We start from the raw sequence: 14572 nt of genomic DNA on the forward strand, positions 1-14572 counted from the left end.
AATATACATATTGTCAATAATCAAAACCTATGCCCATTTTTCATCTCTATTTTGAAACAACCACCAAGCACAGGATGAGCTGCACAGAAATTTCCGTTTCTAAAAAGAGAAAAATCTCCAATTAAACACATAACTTTTTGAGCATAGATCAAGAGATCCCAATATAGCAAGGAAACTATAGTTCTTACTCTCCTAAGTGAGGAAAAATTGTTATTTAAAAGGCATGGAGAACCATTCTGTCAAAAACAGAGGGGAAGAGAGGGAGATATGGAATTAGCCCTAAGAAGAAAACCACAAATTTTGAATCTAGACTTATACTCTGATGATCTTGGGATTAGTTCAGTTGGTTAGGGCATGGTGCTAATTATGCCAAGGTTATGCCTTCAATCCCCATTATGAGTCACTAACTAAGATTTGGACTTGATGATCGTTGTGGGTCCCTTACAATTCAGAATATTCTGTGAAAAATCATTAATGTTCTATAAGATTAGCCTTAAATTACGAAAAAGGAGAATTATTTTTGATTCTTACCTCAATAATTAGTACTGCAAGAATTATTTGTTATACTCCTACATCTTAATGCTTAGATTCCTGGTTTGATTTACAATTATTCCCAGATTATTTGGGTTCTGTGATTATTTCTTGTGTTTATTCCAAACAGAAAGTAAAAAGAACTGGAAAATGTTCAAAGAGAGCAATAAGGGAGGTCAACATAGCTTCTGTACTAGATATAACTAAATAAGCCTGACTTCTAATGGGAAATATGACAGACATCTATGAAACAAGCACCTAAAAGGGAGGATAGGTACTGCTTATTTTTACCAAAGAAGAAAGAAGTCATAAATAAAGTCAACAAAATTGAAACAACAAGCAGTCATTCTTAAATATGTACTTAGCCTGTGTAACTTCCTCCAATTTCAATATTAAAAGGTTACACACATTCAAGGGTGAACTGGGTAAATTTAGAGAAGGAAAATTCATTGTGAGTTACTTACAGAAAACAGCTCTAACTCAGGAAATTTCCCACATCTTGTGTTAAGAAACAGGTGGCTCTTTTCAGGAGGAACTACTGTGTCCTTACTCTAGTTGTATTCTGCTTCCCAGCACTCTGCTTCTGGCTATTGTCAAGAACAGGATACTAAAAGCCAGGTAAATCCTTTGTTCTCCCTTATTCTTCAGTTAGCATATTGTAAAACTGAATTGTGAAACTCTTCCATATTACAAGAAGAAATCAAAAGCCCTGCAATGATTGTGGAGAGCTGACAACAGGGTTAGGAAAAGGTCACTTGTTCAATGTCTAACACTGCTACAAGATTTAGTGAAATACCTTGTTTTAGGTGATTCAAAATAGGAAAACACCAAATGAGCTCTCTCTCTTTCCACTCATGCTCATCCACAGAAGGGTCTGCCAATCCCTTATCTTCTGCTTATTTCATTATGATACTTTCATGTCATTATGCCCTCACCTAACATTTTCAGCTTTCTTCAGTTCATTCCATTTCCAAAATATCACACCTTGCATGCCCAAACAGATGTTGACTTACCCTTATTTTTCTTTTGACTTACCCTTATTTTTCTTTTGTCCTAAGTTACTCAAATGAAAAATACAAGGTGCATTTAAGGGTTATGAGTTTAGCTGTTTCACACTATTTTTATTTGTACTTCTAGAGAGATGGTAGGGATAGAAAAAGCAGGGAAGGACAAGAATTGCAATTCCTGAGTAAGACCAGACCTATGTTGAGATATTTCTGCAAATTTTCTGACACTAACAGAACAATGAATGTTTTGGGTTAAATGAAATCCATCACTTGCTCTCATAGCAGAAATTTGACATACAAGGGCTTCTTTGTCCAGCTGACAAAGTTTCCACTTAAGGTCTGCTGGGTTAAATTTCATTTGGCAGCTGTATGTTTCTTGGTCTTTGGGTTCTGAATTAAGTTCATTACCAGAATAGTGTAGTTCAGTATTATATTCAAGCTCCATATTCAGGCTCAGTTTTTTAATCTGTGAGCTGCACTGATCATAGAGGTTTAAATCGTCTATAGTTTCTTTGCAGAAATTAATCTGCAGCTCATGCATGTGCAGTGAGAAAGGAAAGATGATCAGTGAAATAAAAATTGAATACAACCCATTTTCAGTCCTTTCATTATTAATTTCATAAAGTCCTTTCATGAATTCATAATACAGCTGACCAAAGATCATGACAAATTTCAAGGAGTCATTAAAAAATTTCAAAGCTATAATTTTTTAGAAATTTTTGTAAATAACAAATGAGGTCTTTGAGATGAAATCCCTAATCCTTGAGTAAACCAGTGTACCACTTCTATTTGACCTTTTCTATCTCTGTTCCTGCATGACAGGATACAGTACAACAACCCCCATCAACTTTTGTAGGAAAGTGGAATACACATTAATTTACGTGAATCACTGAAAGAGATTCCTTCTCCAACCCAACCCCACAGTTAATTTTTCTGGCTATGTTCCTTTTACTGGCATGTGTTTTGGACAGGGTCAGATTAGGTTCCATACACATTAGCTCCCTAGTCAAGTTGTCTGTATAGTTGTTACTGCTGGCATAAAGGAAGGGGAGTCAAAAGGATTTCCAAAACATAATGCCATTCTCTTCAGTGGCAACATAAAAATAAGCCAGATTGAAGTGAACACAACCATTGCTTCAAAACAGGGAATTCTTTAACAAACATGAATGAAAAAAGTGACTTAATGTTCTCTCTACTAAAATGCAAGGCATATCCATGAAAACATCTGTATAATTAGCATCAGGCCAGAGATTCTACTCATAAATGAATAAAGCTACATGCACCAGGTTTTACATCAGGGTAGGTTTATTTTAAGCACCAAACAAGATGCAATATTATAAAAAATTATATATATTATACAATATAGTTCTGTACCATATGAAAGAAAAAGATTATTGAGGTAGTTGAACCAAACTCAATGGCATTTATTTTCTAAGATTGCTATTAGAATCTAAAAAAATTAAGATATAGTTCCAAAGTAAATGAAGAGACTATGGAGACAGAACAGAGCTGCAATATAGAAGAAATAAAAGGAAAATATTCTTAAGGGAATAGTGAAAGTAACCCCTAAATTTAAACAAAAAATAGCCAAAGTTAAAAGCAAGAGAGACTCTCCATGATCCTATACAGAAGTAAGCAAAGGTTACATAACACTGGCTATGCCAATATACACTGATGTAATGCTCTAGAATACTCTTTAGGCTCTAACTGGTAAAAGTTGGGTATAAGAAATATGGTTACCTTTTATTGTCTTTTTACAGATTTTCAGCATTGATGAAATTGCTCCTTCATTTATCAAGCCTACAGAGGAGCATCATACAGAAGAGAAACTCTAGTAGTTATATCTGTTTACATCCTTGTTCTGTACACCACTATTTAAAAATAAGCTCAGCAAAGACATGGATGATGCCCTCAGAACAAATAAAACTATCTCATAAATTTCCGCAAAACACTAATTTATCTCATGTATTGTTTTTTGATAGGCTGTCTAGCAAATGTGAAAGGAGAGGAATTAATTTATGCCATTATTCAAGGGCCAGACATGATCATGCAAGGACACACACACACTTTCATGCACTGACTGCATATCCAAAATCTATGGTGAACAATGGAAAACCACACCAAAATCTATGGAGAGCAATGGAAAACAACTTAATGTGAAGCTAGCAGATATCACTAGAGTACAGCAAAGCTTTTATGCCTCCTGACATGATTATGCAGGTGTTCTGCAAAATATATCTTCTGTCAGCTCACAGGGTTTTTGTGGATAGATTTGTACTTAGACCTGGCTTGCCCATAAAAACTCCAGCACTGTTCTCCCAAGTTTCTGGTTTGTTTTATGGACACATACTTTTTGAAATTATCTAAGTTTGTCTTTTACATTGTTAGTACTCTGTCTCCATAATGGGGGGAAAAAAGAAAAAGAAAAATCAATGTGCTATTACCCTGTCAACCTGCCCTTGCAAGAATTCTTTGAACATCAATGCTTAAGTAGAAAAAATGTATGCATTAGCGTCACTAAGCACACTATTTTTTTTTTTGCTTTAACATAAAATAGAAATTAGATGCAAGAACTGATTTATTGTAAGAAGCAAGGGCTCACAGCAAAAGTAGAAAGATAAATCAGTGAACAAGTGTCCTAAAACAGCATTTCACAATGCAGAAGGTACACCACTAACAAAACCCAACCTTTGAAAAATCTCTAGTGTGATTCACTGTGAACCAAATTTGAGGGCAATGCCTTCAGATGCTTTAAACTGAATACACAAGTTCAGTTTAAACTGTCCTTGCTACTGAAGCACTCAAAAAAACATATATGCAATCCCGAAACCATAAAACGCATCACAGTTATTTACCCACACTGGGATATTTGAATCATACAGCTCTTATGACGTGTACAAACAGAACCCACAACACAAATTACTGTGATGATTTCCCAATGTCTCAATTACTTATACCAGAATTGTTAAAAAGATTACAAAGAGTTCAATATATATGTAGGAAATTAAACACTTAGCTATTGAGAGGAATAATATGAATTTACAGCTGTTAATAGAAGTTTCATTCGGACAATTGGTCAATACAAGGTTTAAGTAAACACTGTTGCTTACTGCTTTAGGAGATGTGAACAAATGACATTTACTTTGTAGGCAGCATGGACTATGGAACCAGCATAAATTGGTCTTTGAGAGCCAGCAACTGCAATATCTCATTCATCACTGTATTTACAATTGTGAACTGGAATTCCAATTACAAAACAAAATCTATTACCAATTTGAGTCACGGGGAAAAAAACCCTTCTCTTTACCTCCCCAGCAGTTAATTCTCTCAAATTATTTTAGAAACAAACTGCTGCAGACATCCTTTTTATGAAAAATCCTTTCTTAGGATTTTTCCTGCTGGAGCTGAGAAGTTTCAGCCACGAGATGTAAACAATGGGTATCTGCTGCTGTGGAATGCAGCAGGTCCGTCTGGATTGGCCCATCTTGGATGTTTATAATTAATGGCCAATCAAGGACCGAGCTATCTCGGACAGAGTCTGAGAGAGCTGCTTTTGTTATCATTCTTTCTATTCTATTCTTAGTTTAGCTAGCTTCTGGAAACCTTTCCTTCTATTTCTTTTTAGTATAGTTATAATGTAATATATATATCATAAAATAATAAATCAAGCCTTCTGATCATGGAGTCAACGTTCTCGTCTCTCACCTCACCTGAAAACCCCAGTGACCGCTGTCACAAACAAACCATCAAGAGGAATGAGTCTAACACCACTGAGTTTGGCTGAAACAAACAGAATAATCACTATATCTGCTAACATACTGCTACAAAACTGTAAATCTATTTAAAAAAAAAGAATTACTAGCTATTAAGACACTGCTTTAAAAGGTCAACTTTAGCAGGCCACCTTTAGAAAACAACAGAAACAAGACATAGATATTATTGCATTGTTATTTTCTTAATTAGTTTTGAATGTAATCATCTGTGGAGAAGAGATTCAATACAAAGCCCCCATAAGTAGCTTTTAGCTTTTTCTACATTTTGAGAAAACTGAACTTTAGAAGTACAGCAGAAATGCTGTTAAACAGGGCACACTTTTATTGCACATAAGCTAGCAGATACATTGTCTCAGGCTACTGCTATTATTCAACTTGTCAGTTTTTGACATATATGAACAATACATCAGATGCCTGGAAACAGTATACTGTTCACAAAGAGTTTCACATAAAAAGATTAAAGTGATGTCAATCAACAAATATTCAACTCTCCAATTCAGATTTTTTCAGATATTCTTTATGCATTAGTTTTCTGCCATAAATGTTTAACAGGATATTTTTTATATGAAGCATTGCCATGGCAGGAACAAAGGAAAAAATACTGCTCTAAAGTCAAGGAAAGACCTGGTACAAAGTTGACACTACATGTAGGACTAAGGTATTAAAGAGGAAAGTAGAAAATTTATTTACATGGACTACTTACCCGTGTGAAAGTACCCTCAAAACTGTGGATATCCAGTTGTGGCTTCTGAGCATAAACATAAGCATTGATTGAAAAGAGATCCTGTAAAACAGAATAATGTATTTACTATTACTTAAATATAATCATTGATTTTGAAGACCTGGTAAAGAATCCAGTTTATGACCCTCACCAACCACCCCAAACTAAGCTCACACAACTTTTACCCAACTAAGAAACATGATGTTTTTTTCCAGTACATCTGGCTATAGAGGAATCACTTTCAAGTTGATATCCTTAATGTGTTGATAGTTCAAAAACTAAACTGTTTTACTTTTATGAGTTAGATATTTTTATCTAATTTCTTTTAACAGCCTCATTATAATTAATAATAGTGTAATCTTACAATATTTTCCAGATATTTGTCCTTTTCAAAATAAAGTGGGCGAGGGAGGAGGGTTGATTTGTTTGTTGGTTGGGCTTTTACTGAAACAGGAAAAAAAAAAACTTCTCCAGCAAGGACAAAGCCAACTGAGTACAAAAGGCAACAATGAAATGGATTTGAGTTCTCTTGAATGCTCCAGCACCCCAGTGAAAACCCCACAAGAAAACCCTACCAGCTTCAGGAAAGCCTGACTACATCAACAGGTAGTACTCAAATCTTTAAACTCAGGGATACATCAAAACTAGTCTGATAAAATTTGGTCTAAAATATGTGGAACCACTACTCATGACAGCAAACAATCCACCAATGTTCCTACCCTAAAACTAAGAAGAATAGGAAACACCTAAGACAGTACAGTAGCAGCCTCTATAAACATATGTCAGTATACTATAAACAAAAGAAAAAAACCCCTAATAAATCTGATGATTGTTAGATCTTAAGAGTTGTCCCTAGAGGCCCAGGGAGGTTCACCTTAAAATTCTGAAACAATTATTTCATCAAATAATTGTTCTAAAACATGCACCTTCCACAGCAAAAATACTACAGACTAAAACTGTGATAGAAAGGAATTTTTCAATCACAAAAGCAAATTTTTGGTGCTTTTTAGGTGATACGAACCAACAGCAGCAAAGGGATTTCAAAACGAGTTGACCATTTATGCATGAATACACAACAGTCCAATTTCTACTCTGGAGAGGAGCAGATGCTTGATACCAACTCCCAGTCAATCTAAGAATTCCAATCTCTGATCAAATGCAAGATTGTACACCTTCCCACTCTATGTAGCACCTAATTATTTGGGTTATCTCCATCCCTTATTACCAGATGAATCTTGCAAAAGGCTAATCAAACACCATCTCTGGGGACCAAATTACACGGGTACAATACCCTGTTCATGCTAACAAGAATGTGCTGCCTTTCAAAGCAGAATTAATTTTACAGCCTCTTTCGAGGACATATAAACCACACCTAGGCACAAATGCTACTTTTAAAAGTAGGCCATTACTTTTTCCCCCGTAACTTTCAATGTAAGAATGTTTCACAATTTGAATAGTAAAAAAAATTAACTAAAAGTGCAATTGTCTATCTGTGTTCATGTCTTAAAGCCCAACATATTTATATCCTTTATTATCTCTGATACAATGGCTAGATTGATGAATATCACTATATTTTTGCTTTTCATTATGACAAGGAATGCTTTCTTAAAATCCAGTGTACATTTATGAAATATGTTTGATTTTAGTTTAAAAACGTGTAGGTCTATAAATAATAAATTGTGTTTATATTCTGCAGACAAGAAATCTCTCATAGCTTCCAAAAAACTTTATATTTCATATGCTTGTAAAACATGAATGAAATCTGAACACTGAATCTCACAACTTATCTTAATCTTAAACCACTAGTCATTTATTGAAGTCTATCACACAAAGTTCATTAATTGCACCCTTGTTCTTCCAACCTACTTTCAACGAGTTCATGAGAAATAATTCATATGAAACTAATTCACATGTGGTGTCCTATATCTTCATCATTCACTTCTCTCCAATCTGTTATCACCTACAATTTAGCTAATCTAAGCTATTATGTGCTTTATTATGCAAAGAAAAATAAAGAGTCTCTCAGTAGTGAATAACAGAAGAAAACTAATACCACACACATGCTCATATACACAATAAAAACTGCTAGTGAAATGCGTCACTTCTCTCTTTTCAAAGAACGCCTTAGTGGGAAGCAAAATTAAAATAAAAGAAAGTAGAAATATACACCTTTTTAAAGTGAATTGGCATTTGTACAGTAATATATTTTCCTTAGTTCTAATCTATTTTTTTCTACTGTGATCTTCTCCTTTGTTTCATCTCAAATGTAAAAAATTCTGTCTACCTATCTACATTCCTTTGGTGTCTTTTTATGTTTTAGTTTCCCTTTTTTATTTCTGATTTAACATGTAAATTTGTTTTCTTTTTTTTTATTTTTTTAATTTCAACCGTGAAACAGACTTACCTTTGTGAAAAACTGAAATCTGCACATTATTGGCATTACTCTGAAATGCTACAAGCTAGAACTGGCATAGTGTTCCAGAATTGCATGGGGTTTTTTTTTAAAAATAAAAAAGCCTATGCTCTGAGTGAAATCTTGGGTGTTATCCCATTGGCATTTAATTCATGGGTAGCAGAAAGACATAAGAGCACATAACTTGAGCTCAGTAGATTTCTGAAGTATTTTTTCATTATTACGGTAAAGAGTTAAAGATTCTTATTTGCTGTAGCCAAATGTTCTGTACTCCAACTGGACACCATTCTCAGGCCAATAAAATATGGTAGTTTTATAATACGAGGTAATGAAAGAAAAACTTGAAGAAAGATACCATTACAGAAGATAAATTTCCTATGAACTCCATTCAACAACCAGGAAAAGTTACTGTAATATATTTTTTTCCCCAAGTGCTGCTTTTCCAGTATGAAAGCTCTGCATTTCTCCTCTCAATGTCTTGAAAGAAATTGTGAGGGTGACTTTAACAAGGAGACATCAAGATTTGAAAGCAACACTACATATAAATATAATTTCTGCTCACTAGGCAAGAAAAAATTACCCTGTTCAGTTATGTCATTGCTTTCCCTTATACAAAAGCAGGGAGAAAGCAAATCACCTTAAACAAAGGATTTGATTCTATTATTTTTAGAAAAGGCAACTACTTTTTATTAATGATTTAACTAATGGAGGATTTGTGAAACTCAGCTTCAATAAAGACTTATTTTCATACTAATACATCAAACTGCTGATTCATTGAAGCCAAATAGTTTTACTGATACCTTCAATAGAAACAGTATTTTACATCTAAAATTACATCACTTTTAGGATGTAATAAGGTAAAATGATCTCATTTATTTTCTTACTCAAGACAGAAAAACACATTTGGGTGGGGATTGTAACAGTTCTAGATTAAAAAAACTATATGAAAGACTTTAATCTCAAGTAAAAAAATATTCTTATATAAGAGTAGGTGAGTTTTTCTTAAAAATTGATATGCATTTAATTATCTCATACTTAAAAATAATAATTGAGAGGAATGCATTTCATTCTTCTACACTACAAGTCAGAAAATGACTTTGTGATGGTATAATAATGAAAATGCTCTGTTTTGCATTTCACAATTTAAAAATCACCACAGTTATCAATAACATAGAAAAATCTCCTCTATTAGGTCAAGGGCAACATTTGTTCACCTTACTTAAAGATCATTAAAATACATTCTTAATCATAACATGTAGTTCATTGCAAATAAAATTGCCTTTGGTTCAATAAAACTAATTAAATGTAAATGGTATTGTTTACTGCCGTATGGATCTTCTGATATAAATCAGCAAGTCACCATTTATTGAAAATTACAGTGACCTCACTGCTGTTAATAAATATAGCTGATCACACAAGGTAGAGAAGAATGCCTCAGAACTTGTGTATTGCCAGAACTGTCCCACCTATAACTATGAAACTGCAAGAAACCTAATCCAGGTGTTACCATATTTGCTGCTCAGCCATCATTGAGGGACTTGTTGAAATTTTAATTCTCTGATCACATTAAGTGCTTTAGAAAGACAACAAAATCTGTACCGATCATCTTGGTGGTATCATCTGTTCTTTAAGAAAAGCTCTGAAGGTCTGCCGGTTTGTTTGTTCTGGGTGCCACAGTGGGTAGGATTACAGTGCTGCTCTGGTGACACAGCTGACAGTTCATGCCAACACAAGATACTCACTCTCCTACTTGAAAGGAGGTTGTAGCGAGGTGGGGGTTGGATTCTTCTCCCAGGTAACAAGTGACTGAAGCAGAGGAAATGGCCCCAAGTTGCTCCAGGGGAGGTTTAGATTAGATCTTAGAAAAAATTTCTTTTCAGAAAGGGTGGTCAGGCATTGAAACAGGTTGTCCAGGGAAGTGGTGGAATCCCTGGCAGTGTTCAAAAGGCATGTGGATGTGGCACTTGGGTACACAGTTTAGTGGTGAACACAGTGGAGCTGTTCACTGGATTCAACAGTCTTAGAGATCTTTCACAGCCTTAATGACTATGTTTTTACAACTAAAGAAATCAAAATGAGTGACAAATTTAGTCTATCCAACACTACAGCTAACTATTCATAGTCTATTTTATGTTCAACTTGCATAAACTGTATTTTTAAATTATTAAAAATATATTTCAATATGGAAGCATGAACTGTAAGTCTCAGCTTTGAAGTACATCATTAACATGTGGAGAAGCCACTGTGGCAGGGATGCGTGATGAGTCTCTGGAGGCCACTGCGGGCAGAGGCTGGCCGGAATAATGTAATCCATCCAGTAGCAGCCCAAAACGTCAGCCCAGGGGCAGAGGGCAGAACCGCCGAGACTGAACCCCGCTGCCCTGCCTGGCACGGGCTCTGCCTCGGAGAAGCCGCCGGGTGCCAGCTCAGCACACGGCCATAGGGATTTCACCCTGGGGCCGAGGGCTGCGCCGCCCTGCCGAGTGCCGCAGCGAGGGCCGGGAGCCGGCAGGGGCGCTGAGGGCCGGGCCTGGAGCGGGCGCGCCGGGAGCCCGGGCTGCAGGCACACACCGGCTGCACTGCCGGACACGGCAGCCGGCCGGGTCACTGTGCGATCCGCCTGGCATTCTGTACAGAAAGGGAACCCCGCTGTGTAACTATAACGAAATCATTCTGGGGACTACATTTTTACTTCCTGTAGGGCCCACATACAAATATAGCTTATAACTATATTATAAAGCACAAAATTAAGCTGACAGTAAAATAGTTTCATAATGCTATTTTTTGTTAGTTTGGTATTCATAGCTTGCTTAGACCTCCATACCAATCTGTGAAGTTGTCTATCCAGAGAGTTTCTTTACATGACTGACCCTCCTGCATATCACTGTAATTTGAGTAAAGGTAAAAACATCTTTGCAGAAATCTAATTATTAATGCGCTTTTCTACAGGAATGGAAATAATATTCTGTGATGGGCACTGAGCATCATTTTTTGTGACGGATATGAGAATCCTTTAAAAACCATCTACATTTGGGTTCATTAGCCTACCACTCCACCAAAGTAAGTCACAGACAGATGGGGCTAAGGAGCAAAGCAGATATGTGACATGAGCATGGCAAACAGTCTAAGTCTTGCTGGGAGCAGCCATTTAAAATGAGCTCAATGAGGAACCACCAGGTGTAAGTGGTTTGTCCATACCCCATAGCAGAATAATTTGGAAGTGTTTCAGTTTAGTTGGCAGGAAGTATTACACCCAGTGTCAGTCACTTCAGGATGAAATGCCAGCTTATGCAGACAAAGCCTTGTCTAGCACCTGTTAAGCACCAATAACTGAGTGGTTTGAGAAAGGGTAGAGGCACATCAACTGCTTGTGGCTTTCATATGCTGCTGGTAGCCAGGAGAGGTGTGTTAAGTGGAAGCAGCTCCTGATTAACCACACTTACAATGTGACTCAGGTCACCTACAGCTCAAGAGGGAGAGTATAAAGATCTTGCAAGAAGCCCAGAACAGTTAGATGGAGGTTAATAGCCCTAAGTGGAAACAACTAAGGAAGAAATGGTTACTGCATTGTATAGTTGACCCCACTATATTTTTTCCTAGATGAACAAATAATTTCTTGGCAATAACTTGCCTTCCCTCCCCTCACACCCAAAACAACCACTCCTGAAGCGAACCTTCATGTCTGCAGGAAGGTGAGGCTGCATGTCCCACCATTCAAATGCAGACATCCCAACTTCAATCACTTCTGATTTACTAGTCTAGAAAAGTTTATTTAGTTCTCCAAATCATACTGCACAGATTTAGCCATAATTTTGCATTATCTCCATAGATGCCTAATGCTTTATTTATCAAGTCTATTGATAATTTTTTTTTAACAAAGAACATCATATAAAAATTACAATACAAAAATTTCACGTTCCTCCTAACATGAAAGCTAGAAAGGTAATTCCATGCTTTCTTCCTAACAAGAAGGGAAAAACTTTAAACATGTATTTGAATTTTTTAGGGAAAAAGAAAAGTCAATGCAGAAGGGTTTTTTTCTTTTCCAAAGAATAATGCAGAGAAGCCTCTGCATTGTACCTTACTCCAGATTTCATCAGCCTCAGTAGACCAAGACTTCTAAGCTCAGAATATCAAAATTATAATCAACAAATAAAACACTGAGGCAGTGCTTTGCAGAGTATTTGCAACTGCAGTCAGTGATGTTTCAAAAAAAAAAAGACAAACAAAACATAACACCTAAGTTGAATACAGGAGTAACTGTTGGAGAAGTACTACTAAATTAAATTTTAAAAAAATTAAAGCAAGATAGAAAGTTGACTGTATTTTAGTCAAACACATTACATGTGTCCCAAATTTGGATATGATTTTCTTTTAATGAGAATACAAGAGAAGGCCTTGATTAAATATTAAAAATAACAGGAGAAGCATTATTACAAACACTAAATTCAACTGCAGGTTACAGAATATTTGTTAAAGTCTGTTCTGGCACCAGAATTCATGACTTGAAGCCTGACTTGGCATCTCTGTCTGGCATGACCAACCTTTGGTTCCAAACCTTGTTCTGAAATCCTCCAAAGTGCATTTGCAATGTAACTACTTCTTCCTTCTGTCACTTGCGAAGGTAGTAGTCAGAGAATATGAACACAGGAGAAAACCTCTCCTTTTTGCTAGTATGACTGTGGCAGCAACTCTATTTCTGGAAGTGTGACTGCAGAAGTCCTGTTAAGATCCAGCAGATAATCTAACACTTTTGCTATTGAGATGGAATATAAACAGTCTTCTTAAGGTGTATTTGCCTTTAATAAAACATTTAAAAGATTTAGTGTAAAAACACCAGAAATTCTCTAGAGGTAAATTTCCACGAGCTTGTAACTTGAGGATGTTTTCAAAGGAGGTCTCCTATTACCAAGCCAGTATAACAGAAAGCTTTCCCAGTACAAAGGAAATAATTTAGCTGCTTGTAAAGGAGACGTTTATACAATTTTACATTTGCTTTTGTAGATATATGTCTATTTTGGATGTGTATATATCCACACATACACACACACACTTGTGCTCCTTTTCATGATTTTAGATCTACTTGTGACACAACAAATGAATGTACTCAAAAAATACCCACATTTAGGCCACTCTTAGAGAGCTCTGCTTGCAAGAACTGGCACATTGCACCTAGTTGGATCAGAAAGAATGGTGACAACAAAAAGCACTTCACCTTCCAGGAGCAGACTATTGTTTCCCAAGCTCACAAGTAAGTGATTAAAGCAATGGTTCCTGAGACAAGAATAATTTGTACTTGCAGTCTAACACTTGGTTGAAAACACTGTAACTGTGACTTGCTTCTGGAGAGTGTGAATCTCTGTGTAGACAACAATGAGAACCACTAGGCGGAAAGATAAAAATCCAGTTCTGACTCAGTTTCTTCTCAATGCAAAACCAGGAATATTTGTGTCTTATTTACTGTAAAAATTAAGGTTCTGGTAACAGGTATTTTTCAACACTTACAGTAACTGTAACAATCTTTTGGATAACAGATATAGATGCACACACAGAAGATAACTTAAAAGCAAACAGAATGCTTACCCCCAAAGCTGGCAATCTTTGTGTGCAACTGACAGCAACCTTCAGTTTCCAGTCTGTTTCCCCATCCAGCTGGTCAGTTCGAATGAAACATGAACCTTGAAGTTACAAAGAGACATCAAACTATTATTTCAATAATTTCAAAAATTCAGTTTGGCTTAAAAATATGTAAAAGTGGGAAAAAACCACAATTTACAACCATTTTAAAATAAATATGCAAGATATAAAAGATTTGTATTTTGGAGTGTCTCTGTGCTCTCTTCCAGGAATGCTTTAGATATCACACAATTGCAACATTTTTTCTAATAAAATTAGCAATATGTCTAATTTTACCCACATTCAGGCCACATTTTACAGGAATGGAAATAATATTCTGTCATGGGCACTGAGCATCATTTTTTGTGATGGATATGAGAATCCTTTAAAAACCATTTACAGATTTCTTCAAAGTTTCTGAACAGGTTTTCAAATATTATCATCAAGAGAAACAACTTCAACTTGAGCTGAAAAAGATTTAATTTCATTTCTTTATGTAATTCTGTCACTT

The 14572-nt window shown here is 35.8% G+C and overlaps 1 protein-coding gene across 5 annotated transcripts in view; it reads right to left on the reverse strand.

Moving 5' to 3' along the window:
- Positions 1-14572, reverse strand: part of ATP9B (ATPase phospholipid transporting 9B (putative)) — a 158897-nt gene that overhangs the window by 82390 nt on the left and 61935 nt on the right. For all 5 annotated transcript variants that reach the window (XR_004061703.1, XM_030971882.1, XM_030971881.1 and 2 more), the window contains exons 8-9: positions 14029-14123; positions 6015-6095 (exon numbers count right to left, since the gene is read on the reverse strand). Coding sequence is in view for 4 of the 5 variants with exons in the window: in XM_030971882.1 (XP_030827742.1) it covers positions 6015-6095; positions 14029-14123 (176 nt within the window). In the remaining variant the exon portion in view is untranslated. The remainder of the gene's footprint in view (positions 1-6014; positions 6096-14028; positions 14124-14572) is intronic.

Source organism: Camarhynchus parvulus, chromosome 2 (assembly GCF_901933205.1).
Source record: "Camarhynchus parvulus chromosome 2, STF_HiC, whole genome shotgun sequence".
Taxonomy (NCBI): Eukaryota; Metazoa; Chordata; class Aves; order Passeriformes; family Thraupidae; genus Camarhynchus; species Camarhynchus parvulus.